Source organism: Cervus elaphus, chromosome 19, assembly GCF_910594005.1.
Source record: "Cervus elaphus chromosome 19, mCerEla1.1, whole genome shotgun sequence".
In the NCBI taxonomy this organism is placed as follows: Eukaryota; Metazoa; Chordata; class Mammalia; order Artiodactyla; family Cervidae; genus Cervus; species Cervus elaphus.
Window position 1 is genome coordinate 54,448,850 of NC_057833.1, and position 18,388 is coordinate 54,467,237.

Genomic DNA, 18,388 nt, shown 5'->3' on the forward strand with positions numbered 1-18,388 from the left:
CGTTATTGTTAATTCAGTCTACTGTGTCAGATTTTCATGTCATCTGTATATTCTTGTGCATTAGAGAATAATGCCTACTCCTGCATGTGAAATGAAGAGGGACACAGTGTGAAATCTTGTCTTAGGAACTTTTCAAGTTGTAATTTCCATATCTACAGGCTGGAAGTAAGAAGTTTAATCGTGCCAAACTCCTGAATGTGGGCTATATAGAAGCTCTCAAGGATGAAATTTGGGACTGTTTCATATTCCACGATGTGGACCTGGTACCTGAGAATGATTTGAACCTTTACAGGTGTGAGGATCAGCCCAGGCATCTGGTGGTTGGCAGGAACAGCACGGGGTACAGGTAAGGTGGCTTTGCTCATGGCTGGCTGGGGTCAGGATGCCTGGCCTGTTGTCATCAAGGCTGTGGAGACATAGTATCTGGGGGTGTCTGCAGAAAATGAGAAATAGGAAGAATGGTTCATGACAGCTCCTTCAAAGTTTAAAACAGGAATTAGAGAAATTAGATTTTTTTTCTAATTAGGAAAAAGTCCTACAAACGCTTTGGCAGAAGATCACAAAGATAAAGGGGGAGAGAACAGGAGAGGGAAAATAATCTAAACATTGCACATGGTGGCCAGACTTGCCTGCAGGGCCCGCCTGGTAGAACTTTGCTAAGCGCTCCCACACTGAGTAGGGCTACAGTAACTTATCTATCTGTCCCTGACTTCTGTCTCTAGGAGGCAAAGAGAGGGAGCACCCAGGTCAGCTTTTAGGCCTCTTTTGTGAGACTGTGATGTCTCTTTCCAGACTGTGGCGTCTTTCTAGAGTCCAGGGGGAGCCTGGGAGGGGCATGTGCATCGAGTGGTCTGCCCGGGAGCTGGGACACCCAGGACAAGTCCCTTTCTCTTAAAACCACTGTGGGAAGAGCTAGACACCGTCATTTCTGCTTCCATTCCCCACCCCACCCCTTCCCTCAGGAGAGGCATAGGTGCTTTTCAGTCTTAGTTTATTAATAAGTTCCTATTTGAAAAGAACTGAGAGGAAATAGTGAGCAGGAAGCTTTCCCAAAAGTGAAACTACATGTTCACTTATATGTGTGCACACTTATCTGTCAGCCTTCCCCAAGCCCTTCCTGTCACGTGTGCTCACATATGGGGTGCTTACTATGCTGGGGCCAGGAGACCAGTCAGAAGAAAGGAGAGTGCCTGCCCTCACAGTGCTTCCTGGTGTGTGTGGGGAGACGGGCATGTGGAGTGGAGCTGTGTCAGCTTTGCACTTCTCTTGTGCAAATTCAACTAGAAGCGCTTGTTAATGAGGGGGAGAGTATGGGAGTGGTGAGGCAGAGGAAGAGACAGCTATAAAATAATAAGGGAAATTCCATCAGGGTCTACTCCAGGAAGTGAGCACAATCTCTTGATGCCTCCCTTGGTCTTGGTTTCCATGTTGTTGTTAGTATGTAGGTTTATCACTTTGGACTATTTAAGAGTTTTCCAGGAGTAACACTGACTGCAGGGAATTTTTGCCTCAGGTAAGACTGTACAGACAGAGGATGAGATAGTTGGATGGCATCACTGACTCGATGGACATGAGTTTGAGTAAGCTCTGGGAGTTGGTCATAGACAGGGAAGTCTGGCGTGCTGCAGTCCATGGAGTCTCAAAGAGTGGGACACGACTGAGTGACTGAACTGAACTGATAGACTGTAAATCCAGTCCCTGTTTAAAGTATGGGATGTAAATAAACTCCTAGAATAAACTACAGTGGGTGAGAGCACACTGACTTTAAGGAACACCTAGGGAAGGGTTTAAAGCTGTTGTTCAGGAAACGTGGCACCTTTATCTTGTGGAATCAATGGGAGCTTCCCAGCAGAGTTCCCAGACATGGAAGCAAGAGAGAATGTGGCACAGGTTTGGAGGAAAGGCAGGTGGCTCATTAGTGCTGGAGAATGAATGTCTGGGATGGTGGAAGGAGGAGAGGCTAGAGATGAGACTGGACAGGGGCCAGGTTAGGCAGCCCTTATTCAGTCTGGTAAGGCATTTGGAGTTCCTGTGGAAGGTATCAGAATGCTGCTGACACACGGTTAGAACCGGAGAATGACAGGAGAAAGCTCAATTCAGCTGGCCTATGGTGTGTGGGATGGATCCAGAGGATGAAGGAGAAAGCTTAGTTCAGCTGGCCTTTGGTGTGCGGGATGGAGCCAGGCAGGAGGGGAGAAGATGAGGGCAAAGGCCCACTCCTGCCTCCAGGCTCCAGGGACAGTGGGGCAGGAGGGCAGGGGAAGGTCCGGAAGAGAATCCCAGGATTTTTTCTTTTGGGAAACTTGATCATTTTCTGGAGGTTTTGGTGTCTGGTCTCTGAGCCACCTCTGCGTTGAAGAAAGCAGTGTATCATATCCGGGTACCTTGGTATTTTCAGAAGCATGGCAATTATCTGCTCACTTACTGGTAATGAGATGTCACTTTCTACAATAAAGAATACTATACTTCAGACCCTTGACGTGGATGATAACTTCCCATTGCCCAGTCTTTCTAAACACTGTGGTGAGAAATTATAGTCACACAGGATTGTTCTTTTGTTTGTTTTTGGAGTATGGATACACTGGATTATTTCAAGGACAGCCCTTTTGTTGGGATTCTAGATTTTATCTCTGCTTTAAGCTGGACCATAAGAAAATGAGCTCTTGGGCATTCCTGCTGGGAACCGATCTGGAGTATAACTTTGGTATGATGATTGTGGGTTTTATCAGATGCCACACGGTCTAAAAACAGCCCCTTATGAATCTTGCTGTTTTTTGGCCAAATGTTTCTTTTATAACTAGATATCTGGCAGTCTTTGTCTTCCTTGAATAACTGACAGTTTTCCTAATGTAAATCATGTGGTTGAATGTGTCTCCTCTTTTGATCTGGATGCAAGAAGCTGGGAGCCAAATCTATGACCTTCTTGTAGAAGCTGAAAGAGTCTTATTTCAGGTCAGAGTTCTAATGTATTTCCTATTCTAATTTTCTGATTTAAGTTTTCCTCTGGTCCTGGTTTGTCCTTTATATTTTTCAGTTTTTCTGTATGTATCATGTAAACGGCCTCATCTCTTGTGGTCCAGGGAGGCTTGCATACAATACGGGAGTTGTCTTCATCCCTCTTACTTCTTGCCTTTCCTCTTTTGGGCAGAATCTCTCTAGTTGCTGGCAGTTGCAGTCAGTTGTGGGCAACTAAGTGTCTGCCCCCTGCTGGTAACTATGTGTCCATGCACCATAGAGCTTAAATCTGCATAGTATTGTCACAACTGCCTGTTGAGTACAAAGAGAAGTGCAAGAAATGTTTTCACTTTACACACATGCAGAGGAAAGAAGTTTAAGTAACTTGTCTCAACTATCTCAGTGTCTGTGAAGATAGAAATAAATCTTGTTTCTCCCCATGATTATGTTGGTGATAAAGATCTCTTCTAGGCCGTGTGACATTTTGTTGCCAAGAATTCCTTTGATACCTTCCTGCTTTCTACAAGGACTCTATTATTATTTTATGACTGCATTTCCCCCACCCTTGGGCCTTTAAAAATAAGTAAAACTGTCTCTGGACCAATCAAACATTTATGCTTTTCTAGGTAAGAAGAAACGGAGAAGGTAATGGCACCCCACTCCAGTACTCTTGCCTGGAAAATCCCATGGACGGAGGAGCCTGGTAGGCTGCAGCCCATGGGATCGTGAAGAGTCAGACATGACTGAGCGACTTCACTTTCACTTTTCACTTTTATGCATTGGAGAAGGAAATGGCAACCCACTCCAGTGTTCTTGCTTGGAGAATCCCAGGGATGGGGTCGCACAGAGTCAGACATGACTGAAGTGACTTAGCAGCAGTAGCAGGTAAGAAGAAAAACCAGGAGCAATGAACAATAAACATGTAGATGTTTGGCACCTAAGAGGCAACTGAGAAACTGATAATTCTTGAACCTTTCTTTCCAGTTGGTCTCCTGCTGCACCTCCTACTGCAGCTGAACAGGTCTCAGATTCTCCGCAGACAGCCTGTACCTTTCTCCCTCTCTGCTTTTCCTGATGGAGTTCGGGTCACCAGATGTTAGTCACTCACCCGTGTCTGACTCTTTGTGATCCTGTGAACTGTAGCCCTCCAGGCTCTTCTGTCCATGGAATTCTTCAGGCAGGAATATGGGAGTGGGTAGCCATTCCCTTCTTCAGGGGATTTTCCCAACTCAGGGATTGAACCTGGTCTCCCGTATCGCAGGCAGATTCTTTACCATCTGAGCCACCAGGGAAGCCCCTGATTGCCAGGAGGTCCCCCCATTTTTCTACCTCTCTGAATCCTTCCAGGCCCACTTGCCCTGATGTTGTCGTCTCCTTCCTCAGAACCCCGAGAACAGTCACCTCTCTTGTTGGACTGTCAACCGTGTGTGAGGCTGGGCCCACTTATTCCAGTGTTCAGCCAGCTGCTTTGCACCCAGTGGACAATAGTTACTTAATAGATGACTCCAAGTCATCTGTGCTGTTCCCTCCTGGTGACCCCTTGTTGGTGCTCTGCAGGTTATGCCTGAGCAGTGATTCCACTCAGGGTCCTGATGAAGCTGCTGGTCTTAAGGTAGTTTAGAAATCCCTTCCCAGCCAAACAGTGCCCAGTCACCATGGCAACAAGTCACTGTAGTTGATGTCTTGGTCAATAACACCTGTCTTCTGAGCACTTTGTTCTTTTTGTTTGTTTTAGGTTGGGGGTGTATAAGTAAATCTGTTTCCATTGTGGGTTAAGCAGGGTCCATCCCATCTGTACTCAGAGCATAGAAACAAACAGCTGAGCTACAAATTAACTTTTGGGACTTCATCTGTTAGATGGCAAGTGTCAACATCAGGGGTCCCTGACCGCTGGGATCTAATGCCTGGTGATCTGAGGTGGACCTGATGTAATAATAATTAGTAATGACGTGCACAATAAATGTAATGTGCTTGAATCACCCCCAAACCATCCTCCTCTCACTCCTGCATTGTCCACGGAAAAACTGTCTTCCACAAAACTGGTCCCTGGTGCCAAAAAGATTGGGGACTGGTCTACATGATGATTGATCTTTCCTTTTGGTTTTCCTTCTTATGTGGAAAAGCAGAAATATTTCATTGGTCCTGGAATACTTTGAACTGACATTAATTAAAGTAGGAAGTCCTCCGTATATTCACGTTCTCTTATTCAGTAACATCCAAGTTGTTAAGCTGCCTTCATTTGCGTTTCTAAATGGTTGCCGTGTTCTAAGGGATGTCTTTATTTCTCAGATTTGCTAGTCTGTCTGCCAATAATCCATTAGTCCTAAATGAGTGGGACGTGCTCTCTGGCCAGTGCCTCTGTTCTTTCCCTTTTCCTTGTTGGTATCCCCACAGCTCAGCCCTCTACACTCTTCTCTCTTTACTTACTGCATTGTCTTCAGGCAACTTTTGCTACTCTTGTGCCCTGAGGTACCACCTCTTGACAGCTTATTTCCGAAGCTATCTCTGTAACTACTCTTCCGTATTGAACTTGGACCCTGTATCCTTTTTCCCACTGGCAGAAGTCCCATGAGAACCTCAAATTCAGCTTATCCAAATCATAATTTGTCTCCTTCTCCAAACCCAATTATTGGTTTGTATACCCTGTTTCTGTGGCAGGTGTTGTCATCTACCTAGTTGCCCACGCTGGAGCCCTCAGGGTTGGTAAGGTATGTCGGGTTCTCCAGGAGACAGGCTCTGAGATGGAGATTTGCATAAAAGTGGAGGTTTGCATGCAAAGTGTGTTCAGGAGCTGTCTCCTGCCCTCCACCCCACTCCCTAAAAAAAGTAAAAGTGAAAAACCATTCTGTTGTTGTTCAGTCATGTCTTCGTCGTTGTTCAGTCGCTCGGTCATGTCTTGACTCTTTGCAACCCCATGGACTATAGCACACCAGGCTTCCCTGTCCTTCGCAAAATTTAATGCCTAACCTGGACCCAGCCTTAGAGTTCTTCTTAACCCACAACTGTTTGTCACAAAACTATTTACTGGATTTACACGTGAGATGAAGTCTGTCATCCAGGTCTGATGTTACGATGGACATGTACAGGTACCTGTGTAGACCTCTGCACACAACCATGAACAACCAAAGGTGGGTGGCACCTTGCTTAGAGAGCCTGTCTAGACAGAGGTTGGAAGGCCAGGAGTGTGGGGAGGTGGCTCTGGAGCAGGAGTGGACAGGTTAGAGAGCACAGTCTTCAGAACACGCCTGCCCTGCAGTCCGAGAGTCTGGAGCAGCTGTAGAGAACAAAAGAACTTGCTGCTAACCTTCTCACCTTCTCTCTCCTCTCTTTCAGGTTACGTTACAGTGGATATTTTGGGGGTGTTACTGCCCTAAGTCGAGAGCAATTTTTCAAGGTGAATGGATTCTCTAACAACTACTGGGGATGGGGAGGCGAAGACGATGACCTCAGACTCAGGTGAACAACAGAGACATGTCCCCTTCACGGGGTCTGCTAGCTGTAGTTGCGTGTGGTCCCTGTGGATGCCAGGCCAGCAGGTCATGAGGCTCGAACTTGTCCTAGAAGGGTGGCAGAGGGTGGGGAGGGGGGTGAACAAGGTGGCCCAAATTGCTCTTTGCCACTGGCGGTTTAGAAATGACAGAGGATGGTCCAGTTCTGGCTTATGGATGCCTGGGGTCCAGGAGTGTTGATGGAGGTGTCTGTGGACTTGTCAGCAGGTCTTAGCTACTGAGATAGGGTCTCACCAGTGAATGGGAAGTCCCCGACTAGAGTGTCTGTAAAGCTACAGTCTGAGGAAAGTGGCCAGAAGTCTCCTCTAAGCCTCTGCCTTCTCTCAGAGCCCAGGTGACACTGGAGGTTCCCAGTGTTGTGCACAGCAGGGAGTGCCAGTCACACACCCTGGAGTAAGCCAGGATGCCCTCTCCCACGCTCTGCGGGAGCAGCTGCTGGCATAACCCAGAGCTGCTGGCATGACCTCAGATTCTCTTGGACTTTTTCTCACTCTGGAGGATTCACAGGGAATATGCCTGGTCTCCTCTCTCAGCCCCTTTTCCTCAACTTGGGTTTCGTGGCCAGATAGTTATGGGTATCCCTAACTCCCAGAATTAAGTAATTTTTATCAAGAGCCTGGGGCCAGTATATTCAGACTTGTATTAACGAGGTCTTTCTGTTAGGATACCCCCCCATCCTCCTATTGTTGCCTCTTAGAAAGAAAACCTCTCAGCTGGGGCTCTGAATTAATAGATGTGTGGCTTCCAGCAGATTTCCTTTGCTTTTCCATTGCTTCAGCATGAGGAAGCCATGGCTCCAGGTTGGTCTTGTTCCCAAGTCTAGGCTGAGAGTCTCTGCAGTGTTTTTGGCAGGAGGGAACGGATCTCTCTGACCAAAGGCTGCTTAGGGATGGCTGTAGTGATAGGCAGCGTACTTCATGGCCCAGCCCATCAGCAACCTGTGTGGCCATGGCTTATGAAGTGGACAGAAGATGCCTGCTAGATTGCAGGGCAGGAATAGCAAGGGCTCAGCCAACGTATCCATCATATTCCCCAGCTCCTTTTTACTTCCCAGATGGGATGGTTAGTAGAATTTTACATTGGTGATGGATTTTCATTCTGTTTTTCCTGTTGCTCTTTGGCTTCAATGTAAAAGGGAGCCCCCAAGTTTGCTTTCAACATCATAGCCTCCAGAGTGGTTCTTGATTAATGCTATCAATAAACCAACTGATTTGAGCATAAAAATTTTGTGGAAATTTCTTTAATACTTATTTACTCACCTGTGCAACAGGCACCACCCTCTTTATGCTTATAGAGTACACATTTTGCAAAGGATCTTCCACATGGATTGTCTTGTTTGAGCCTGTCAGATCAACTGTATGTACCATTGCTATTTTACAGTTGAGGAAACCCAGGTCTGGAATAGTGAACTGACTTCCCCAAGGTTGTAAATAATAAAGTCTAGTTTTGAATCTAGGTTTGTGACCTTTAGCAGTTGTACTTTCCTTAAAGAAGAAAACGCTAGGTAAATTAGGGATCCTGAGAGACTTGGCCTTTTAAAGATCTATTTTCTCAGCTGTTTTTGGAAAACAACAAACTGTGTATTGATACATCTTTGCACCTCATTAGTAAATGTTAAGTGTGATTCTTTTATGGATTTATTGCCTGAGTTCAACATAAGAAAATTCTTTTTTTAAAATACCAGAAATAATCAAGATATATGTATGGGCATATGTATATAAATTTTTGCAAGTGATTTTTTTCTTAAGTGCCTAGTGGCGGATAAGTGGAACAGAATTTTTCTTTAAACACCTCTGTTATTTTTCCAGGGTTGAACTTCATAGAATGAAAATAACCCGGCCACTGCCTGAAGTGGGTAAATATACTATGATCTTCCACAAGAGAGACCAAGGCAATGAGGTGAATATAGAACGGTAAGTCCTGGAGTCACGTGCCTGACAGGCTACCTGTTTAGTCTCTTCAGTCCATAGTCGTATGCCAGATTTGATCAGATAAACCAGTTTATTTTGTTCAGAGCTTTTTCTTAAGGTAATTTTTCAAACAGACCCCAAAGCAAAGGGAATAGTCTATTGAATTCTCACATAGACATACCCCATATCCAGTTTCAATAGTTATCAATTCATAGCCTCTCTTTTTTTCTCTCACTTTCTTCTCCTCACCCACTGGATTGTTTAGAAGCAAATCAGATATCACAGCATTTCATGTGTAAATAATTCAATATGTATCCTTAAAATAAAAGAAGTACTAAAAAAACAAATTGCAGTACCATTATCATGTGCGTGCATGCTCAGTTGTGTCTGACTCTTTGCAACCCCTGGAGAAGGCAATAGTACCCCACTCTAGTACTCTTGCCTGGAATATCCCGTGGACAGAGGAGCCTGGTAGGCTGCAGTCCATGGGGTTGCTAAGAGTCGGACACAACTGAGCTACTTCACTTTCACTTTTCACTTTCATGCATTGGAGGAGGAAATGGCAACCCACTCCAGTGTCCTTGCCTGGAGAATCCCAGGGACGGGGGAGCCTGATGGGCTGCCGTCTACGGGTTCGCACAGAGTTGGACATGACTGCAGTGACTTAGCAGCAGCAGCAGCTTTGCGACCCCATGGACTGCAGCCCGCCAGGCTCCTTTGTCTTTGGGATTTTCCTGGCAAGAATACTGGACTGGGTTGCCATTTCCTACTCCAAGAGATCTTCCCGACCCAGGGATTGAACCTATGTCTCCTGCTATGGTAGGCAGATTCTTTACCACTGTGCCACCTAGGAAGCCACCTTTATCATACCTAAAATAAAATTAGCAGTATTTCTTTACTGTTATCAGATGTCCAATTAATGTTCAGAATTTCCCTGATTATCTCATAAATGCTTAAAAATTTTTTTAAACAGTTGGTTTATTCAGGTGAGGATTCTAGACAAGTTCGGCACATTACATTTGAATGATCTCTCTGAAATTACTTTTAATTTGTAGGTTCCCCCTTCCTTTTTTTCCCCATTGTAAGTTATTTGAACAAGCCAGGTCATTTGTCTGATGGAATTTTCACATCGTGGGATAAAGGGAAAAAATTGGCATTGGTTTATCATTTCAAAATGATGAGTGTATGCTACCTACATCCTTCCAAATGTAGTTGATATTCTTTTTGATACTCGGATTGTCTTTGGCAAACATTATCTTTTCCTAGCTGTTCCTGAATCCTTTGACATAGCTCTAGTTGTTTTGAAAGCTTCTTTCCCTTTGCTCTGGTGTGATGAGCTGTTTTAGGTTCATCTTGTATTTCTGCCCCAGGAATTAACTCTTGCACCAAGGAATCCTGGCGGAGAAACCAGTTCTTTTGGGTGCTATGACTGAGGATTCATAGATTCTCTGAAGCTTATCCAAGGGCCTGTCAGCAGTGGATGACATGTATCATTGTACATCCTTCTGTCCTGTAGACCAGGGGCTCACCACTTGCAGGACTGTCCTCATCATTGGTTCTTAAAGTCTCCCATGGGGTCTTCCATGGGAACACATGGCTGTCGTTGGTGTCTGTTACCTTAATGAGAAAATATAACTTCTTTTACAGTAGGAAGCCCAGCAGGTGCAATAATTTAGTAAGATGCCTTTGCCAAACTTTATGGCAAGGCAAAAAGCAATGGAAATAGATGTTAAATTCTTATCATTCATGTTTGTTCTTTTTGTCTTTAGGATGAATCTCTTACATCAGGTGTCACGTGTCTGGAGAACAGATGGGTTGAGCAGCTGTGATTATAAATTACTCTCTGTGAATTACAATCCTTTATATGTCAACATCACAGTGGATTTCTGGTCTGATCCATGACCCTGGCTCTTCTGGTGACATTTGGAGGGACTGAATATTTGATTGCAGTAATCTAGAGACTTCCCCTAGTAGCACACGTTAAGAACTTGTTGTGGCCAATCTCTGAGCTGATTTTCCCTCTTTGGTATTTTCTTAGCAGAGTTCCTGGTGATGTGGAATGTAAAACAATTGTAGAAGACAGCTTTCTTAGTTGTTTTGATCGTGAAGGTTAACTATGGTACTGTAGATAACTTGAAGGAATACGTATGAAAGGACCACTCAAAAGATACCATGAAGACTACTTGAGAACTCTGATTGGAGACGATTTATTTCTGTTTGAAGTGATACATATTTTCTGGAATGAAAAAGGCCGTGGGAGATAAGATGCTGAGTGTCCCAGAGAATCAGAATTCTTCTCGTCCCAGGGGGAAAGGGTTGAAGATAAGTTTCTCTTACTCATTTACCCTGTGTGGTTGTCTGTGAAGAGGTGGGTCCCATGTGAGAGGAAGGCTGAAGAGGAGGAGAGAAAGGTGAAGAATCAAGATACCATGAACTTGGGGCTGAAGAGGTGGCAGAAGGACCACGTCAGGCAGAGGGCAGGGAGCAGCTGTGGCTGTGGCCCTGTATCAGGTGTCCCCTGCCCAGGTACCCCTTCCAGCCCCAGTTCAGCAGAGGACACATTTTATCTACTAGTTTTTAGGGCATTTTTGTAAAATCATTTTGTATGTGTAGGGTATGATGTAGCAGTTTACAAATTGCATATTAACTAATAATACATTGGAAATACCTCTGTAGTAAAATATGAAGAAGCTTTGGTTGTTCATTCTTGTTTTTTTTTTAACTGTTCTTTTGTTACCAAACCAAACTTGGGTGTGCTTTCCCACATGCAGTACAGCCAGTCTCCTGAAAGCAGTCTGTGGTGAAGCACTTATTGTGGGCACCAAGCAAGGAATCCAGGCAGCTAGTGCTTAAGAGGTTCAAGCACTTAAAAAAAAATTATTTATTCATTTTAATTGGAGGCTGATTACTTTACAATATTGTAGTGGTTTTTGCCATACACTGACATGAATCAGCCATGGGTGTACATGTGTCCCCCATCCTGAACCCCCTTCCTTCTCCTTCCCCATCCCATCCCTCAGGGTCGTCCCAGTGCACCAGCCCTGAGCACCCTGTCTCATGCATCAAACCTGGACTGGTGATCTGTTTCACATATGGTGATATATATGTTTCAGTACTATTCTCTCAAATCATCCCACCCTCGCCTTCTCCCACAGAGTCCAAAAATCTGTTCTTTACAGCTGTGTCTCTTTTACTGTCTCGTGTATAGGGTCATTGTTACCATCTTTCTAAATTCCATATATATGCATTAATATACTGTATTGGTGTTTTTCTTTCTGACTTACATCACTCTGTGTAATAGGCTCCAGTTTCATCCACCTCATTAGAACTGATTCAAATGCATTCTTTTTAATAGCTGAGTAATATTCCAGTGTGTATATATACCACAGCTTTCTTATCCATTTGTCAGTCGATGGACATCTAGTCTGCTTCCATGTCTTGGTTGTTGTAAACAATGCTGCAGTGAACATTGGGGTACATGTGTCTCTTTCACTTCTGGTTTCCTTGGTGTGTATGCCCAGCAGTGGAATTGCTAGGTTGTATGGCAGTTCTGTTTGCAGTTTTTTAAGGAATCTTAAAAAACTGTTCACATTGTTCTCCATAGTGGCTGTACTAGTTTGCATTCCCACCAACAGTGTAAGAGAGTTCCCTTTTCTCCATACCCTCAACAGCATTTATTGTTTGTAGACTTTTTGATACCTGCCATGCTGACCAGCGTGAGATGGTACCTCATTGTGGTTTTGATTTGCATTTCTCTGATAATGAGTGATGTTGAGCATCTTTTCATGTGTTTGTTAGCCATCTGTATGTCTTCTTTGGAGAAATGTCTGTTTAGTTCTTTGGCCCGTTGTTTGATTGGGTCGTTTATTTTTCTGGAATTGAGCTGCATGAGCTGCTTGTATATTTTTGAGATTAATTCTTTGTCAGTTTCATCATTTGCTATTATTTTCTCCCATTCTGAAGGCTGTCTTTTCACCTTGCTCAAACACTTTTAGGGAAAAGTTTTTAAAGACAGGATGAGAGAGAGGGGTTGCAGTGTGTGATCAGCTTATGGACATCCTTCTGATTGGTTGTTGGTAAGGTAATCAGGAGTCAGCATCAACAAGCTTCTGGTTCCAACACATCCAACACATCTGGTGTCTAGGTGTTTGTGGGCAGCATAGAGTTAACTTCTTCTACCTGGTGAGCTTCAGTATCTGCAAAACAGCTCAAAGGACATGGCTCAGAATATTATCTATATAGTGCTTGAGAAGGAACTAAAACTCCTTGACTTCTTTTAATAGCTAAACTCTTATAATTTTATCTTTTTTTTTCTCCCATTCTGTCTGTAGTTCTTCACTTCTCTGATTAAATTTTCTCTTTGGAACTTAGGGGAGACTTAGGAGGCTATAATTTCTGTACACATAAGAGGCAGGTGGAGGATATGGAGGTGGGTTTCCTCCAGGAAGGCTGCATAGGGTCCTCCTTGGTTCCAGTTTGAGGCCTTCAGATGTGTTCATGTTGGTAATCCTACTGCTTAAAAACAAACAGGCGAGGCTCAGTCCTCTCCCTCCCTCCGTCTTCATCCTCTGTCACTCTGAGCTGTTACGTGCACGTTCTTGTGAACCAGCTCCAGGCCTGTGCAGGGGCCTCTGCATCTCGGTTCCTGGGCTGTGTCGTGTTTTTGTCTTCATCCTCCTGGGTTTGCTTGTGATCAGTGATGTGCACGGAAGGGCTGCCTCAGGGGCACCCCTGGTTGGTGAGAGGATGGGAAGGGCTAAAGCCAGAGCCCACGGCTCCTGAGGCTTTGATTTTGGAAGGAAGTTGGGGCCGTGGCACTGATTTGGTACTGCTGAGCCTCCTGGGAGCGGGGTCGTGGTGTGGGAGGAACATCTAAGGAAGGTAATTGGAGATGGATGCTGGCTCAGAACACAAATAAGAATATTTTCTTCTCCTAGGACAATGGGCACAAATAGTGCAGATGTTGGTGTTCTTGAGCACGTATTATGCACCTGTGCCTGAGGGTTTCTCAATCCATCATCAGATTATGACACTTAGTTGTTAAACTTCTACATGAGTGTGCGCCAGCCAGTTAGTGTAAATAATATTCTTCCCAAGTAAGGAGAAGGAGGCAGTAGGAGGACGGGGGGCTTCCGATGAAGACAGCAGTCACCACCCAGGTGGGCTTCCCTGGTAGCTCAGTGGTAAAGCATCCACCTGCCAATGAGGGAGATGCAAATTCAATCCCTGGCTTAGGAGGATACCCTGGAAGAGGAAATGGCAACCCACTCCAGTATTCTTGCCTGGGAAAATCCCATCAGCAGAGGAGCCTGGCAGGCTACAGTTCATGGGGTTGCAAAAAGTTGGACACAATTTAGCAACTAAACAACAAACACCACCACCCAAGTTGGGAAGGAGAATTTGAAAGGAAAGTGCATTCTGTGGACATGACAAGTTTAGCCCGGGCTGGCCTGGTTTAGCTTTAACCCAATAGGGGAAAGCAAAAGCTGTGTTTTTTCTTTATTTAGAAAAGAAATATTGTAATAATGGTTTTATTCCCCCCACACTCTCTTGTCTCTTCTGAAGAATCTTCCTCTAGCATTCCATCCTGATTTTTAAAAACTGAAGTATAGTTGATTTACAATATTGTGTTAGTTTCAGGTGCACAGTAGTTCTTTTATTTTGCAGATTATATTCATTATGGGTTATTACAAGATACAGGAATCTTGTGCGATACAGTAAATCTTTGTTGCTTATCTGTTTTATTTATAGTAGTTTGTTAATGATCCTGATTTTCTCGATTATAATCTTGAGCACGCTGAACCTTTGTAATTGCCAGCAGCCTATGTCAGAGCCCTCCAGTTTGGAGGCTGTGGGTCTCTGGTCATGGTTGGGGAAGGTAGAGGAAGAGAATGGTGTATGCAAGGAATTTGAAGACCCCGACTGAGAACAATCTCTCATTCACTGGAAACAAAATACAATAGGTACTATGAGGAAACTCCCTATGTATTTTCAGCTATTAACAAGGCATCTGCATTTTTTTAAAGGTTGGAAACCATGCCTATTGATGTTCTTCAGGTAGTTCTTTCAACTAAGATAACATGCAAGTCATTTGAAGGACTCGCTATGAAAGTTGTTGAGGTGGAAGATAGTTTTTTAAGACCTTTCTTTTCCCACCCTGCCTCTGTACCTGCACCGGGGGCTGAAGCTCATGACCCTGGAGGCGTGTGGCTGCCCGCTTGCTCTGTTGGGAAGTTTGGCCTCAGAGGAACCCAGCTTTCCCAGTTGTCTGCCGTTTGTTGTCATTTGTCACAAAGATGCCAAGCTTTTTGAGTTTTGTAGATAAAACTACTATACTTGCTGGGGATTATATGGGTGCAGTCTGTTTGGACACCACAAATACTTAACATGAAGAATGTACTGCTATAAAAGTTTTTATTGATTTTTTCTCACTTATACTACCACTCCTTTTTATAGTGCTTTATGGTTTATAACATTTTTACACAAACTTTATTGATGCTCTTGAGTCAAGAGAAGTAGGGTAGAAGAGGATGTGGAGGTCCCTTGGTACAATATTGTCTCCATCTGGGCCTCTCTTATTCTTTTTTTTTTTTTTCCCCCTCTGGCCATGCCGCATGGCTTGTGAGATCTTTGTTCTCTGACCAGGGATTGAATCCAGGCCCCAGCAGTGAAAGCACTAGGTCCTAACCACTGAAAATTCAGGGAATTCTCTGGACTTCTCTCATTCTTTAAGGAAGGTTTCTTATCTCTACATCCTTGGCCTAGCTCCTAGAGAAGTTTGGTTTCTTCTGGACTCGAAAGTATATTCCATTCTCATCTAGTCTCTAAACTTTTTTCCCTGATTCCCTCCCTCATTTTTCTGCCCTTTTCCCCCCTCACTTCCATTCAAGCCCCAAGGGGGCTTACTTTTTCCTGGGGCCCCAACTGCTCTGTGAATGGACTCTTGGGAGAGAGGAAAGACATTTTCCGCTAGACTAACAACGTCCACTTTCCTCAAGTCCTATGTGTATATAGTGTCTCTCAAAAGCCATTAAGATGTCTCACAAAATGGAGCATATTCAGAAACACTTGATAAGTTCTTCACTCATCACATTCCAAAAATTTTTTTCAAGATACTATTCCTTAGTGTCTTAAATGTTTAGGCTATTGCCACCTTCATTAGCTTCAAATACAGTTTGAAGGCCATCTTAAACCTGCTGAGAGAGCCAGACCAGTCTCTCACAAAGGAGGGGGCCTATTGGCCCCCAGGAAGTACACTTTACAGGTAAGCCTCCATTATTCCACTGACAGCTGCTGAAGTAAAAAAACTCAAATAAGATTGAATCTTATGTACGTATGTGGGGAGTGTGATATGTGTGTGTGTGTGTGTGTGTGTGTGAGATTTGGGGCCTTGGGCCGAGAGGTTGGTGAAGGTTGGGACGCAATAATTGAATGCTGGCTCTTTGTTTCAATTTTCCTCAGTTTTTAAATTTTAACTTTCCAATAATCTTATAGGTAAATATGTAGTACTGTAAAGAAAATGCAGATTCAAGTAACTTCCCAAAGTTGGCAAGAGGAAGAGATAAGATTTGAACCCAGGTTTCTTGACTCCACTGTCTAGTCCCCCCCCACCCCCGCCCCAGAACACTCAGGAGATTATGAGATTTCTCTGTGAAGGCAGGAAGGGCAGAGATCTTTGTGTTAATGAGACTCTGGAATAATAATACACAATAATACAAGACTCTGGAAATAATATACAAAACTTGAGATGAACACATTAAAATGCCTTATCTTGATGTCCTAGTACATTCTTTCACTATTGAGCAGAGTTTTGCTGAAAAACTCTTACTCACAGCTATTGTTTGAGGGCCAGTGAATTTAGACCAGTATGTTTGGTCATTAAGCTTATCGCAGTGAATTGAAGTAACATGATATTAGTTGGCATGTGGGATTATGGGCCAGAGATCTTCAGACCAGATTTATGGTATAACTTCCTGTTGGTATTTCTTACAGGCTGTTAGCTGTTCAAACACATACTTCTCGCTGAATCCTCCCAGTCCCCCGTGAGACCTGTCTTTCTGAAGCAGGTTTTAAGAGGCTGACTTGCCAGAGTCATGAAGTGCTGGGGTTGGGTGTCAGGTTTTTGACTCCAAGGCTCGTGTTCTTCACCACTTCATGGTAACAAAACAACAAATACACAGAGAGAGGAAATAAGGATAGGCAGAGTTATTTGGAGACTGTGTATCTAAAGAAGCCCAGGGACACATCTGCAGATAAGTAAGTGGGATGCTGACTCATTGCAAAAGCTCTCAAGAACACACCATGGGGAACCTCGAGGTGTCTCAGGAAAAGGGAGTCAGACCCAGTCTTATCAGAGCATTTGGGTTTGGGGTGGGTCATTTGAGGAGGGTTTAAGCCAGCCGGACGTGCTCTGTAGTGGACGCTCTCAGAAAGCAGGGGCAGTTCTATGATTGTGTATCAACACATTTTACCCACAGGGAAGGACTAGTGGAAGAATAGGGCTGTAATTACAAACACGTAGCAGTCACTTACTTTAGCCAAAAAAGGGTGTGTTTGGCATTTTGTGAGTGGCACAGTGACCTTATCTTTGTGCTTGGACAGAATTATGAAGTGGCCTTGATTTGTCTCATTTCATGGGAGATTATCTGAAGCTGATATTCTGTGAATTGTTTAGGTCTAGCAGAAGAATAGCAGGGTGTGGTAGTGAGTGCCAGGCTGGCTTCTGGAAGTCAGGGACTGTCTTTTTTGAGAGAGCCTCAGGGTGGATACCACTAGAAAGTAGGACATGGCAGCAACCTTCTGTCTAACCCCAGAAGTTTGCAATTTATCTTATTTAAAGAAGGTGTTTGCATCTGTTTTTGGAATTGTTTGGGGTCTCCGGGGAGGGTGGTTTGGGAAGGGGTCTGGTAGTTATACATTTCTCAGCAATGTGCCTTTTTCCAAGATGCTTTGGCTCTACTCAGTAGATGTGGCCATTTGAGCTTTGTGATAAAAATGTCACATGTGAAAGCAAACTCAGTAGCTCACAACTAGTCTCCTCTGTGTTTCTTCTTTCTTTTAAAATTTTTATAATTTTTAATTTTTTGGCCACATTTGTAGCATGTAGGATCTTAGTTCCCTCAGCCAGGGATCAAACCTGGGCCCCCTGCAGTGAAAGAGTGAGTCCTAACCACCAGGCTGCCAGGGAATTCCCTCTGTGTTTCTTCTTTGATTGAGTCTCACATACAGGAGGTGATAAGGATCTGAGTGAGGTGGAGCAGAGAAGAGAAACTAGGCACAGGAGAGAGGAGACTGTTCATTCTATAGAAATGAGAAAGCAGCTCAGCTTCCAATTCCTCAACCACAGCCTGCCTTGTCGGTCAGTCTGGTGGGGGTAGGAATTGGAGTGAGGTTAAGAGGAGGTTAAGAGGAGATTCAACTTTCAAACCCATATGACTGTTGCTATTTCTTTTTTCCTTTATGGGTAGCCAGAAACTACCTGGTCTGCTGCGTAGATTAGGAGCAGTCCCTGCTTATTCCAGCTGATGTGGGAAAAACTTACAGTGCTAAAAAAAAAAATGAGCTTCCTAATGTTCAGGGCTAACAGCCTGCTAGAAGCCTGAGTAACAGTCTGGGGAGGAGACAGCCAACCAAGGAGCGTGATGACCCGTCCAGTATTGCAATTGGGTAAGACCTACCCCAAGGTCAGCCTGACACATTTTCAGTGTCAGGCTGGTGGTAATTGTTCTTCACCCACCCGATAAGCAGGCCTGTTGAAGCAGGAGGTTTCTCGAGATGGTTTTGTCTGCGTGTGTCTCCAGCCAGCAATCCAGAGCCCAGCTCTCCTGCTGTCATCCCTCTCCCTGGACTGGTGGGGTGGGTGGGGGCCTTAATGAGGCTGGGTCTAAGTCCCCCCTGAACAGTGTGGCTTGGGTCTTGCTGTGAGCCCCACTTCCATCCCAGAAGGAAGAGGGGTAGGGCTTGGCTTCCAGGGCAGGTGGAGAGGGTGGACGCAGGAACTGGGTAGAGGAGCTG

At 44.4% G+C, this 18,388-nt stretch overlaps 1 protein-coding gene across 4 annotated transcripts in view; it reads left to right on the forward strand.

Moving 5' to 3' along the window:
• Positions 1-18,388, forward strand: part of B4GALT4 (beta-1,4-galactosyltransferase 4) — a 41,602-nt gene that overhangs the window by 16,536 nt on the left and 6,678 nt on the right. For 2 of the 4 annotated variants that reach the window (XM_043874231.1, XM_043874232.1), the window contains 4 exons: positions 159-346; positions 6,289-6,411; positions 8,273-8,377; positions 10,144-11,066. In XM_043874231.1, coding sequence (XP_043730166.1) covers positions 159-346; positions 6,289-6,411; positions 8,273-8,377; positions 10,144-10,276 — 549 coding nt within the window. In that variant the 3' untranslated portion in view covers positions 10,277-11,066. Of the gene's footprint in view, positions 1-158; positions 347-6,288; positions 6,412-8,272; positions 8,378-10,143; positions 11,067-18,388 lie in introns of those variants that run through there. The other 2 variants (XM_043874234.1, XM_043874233.1) reach the window with 1 other exon arrangement.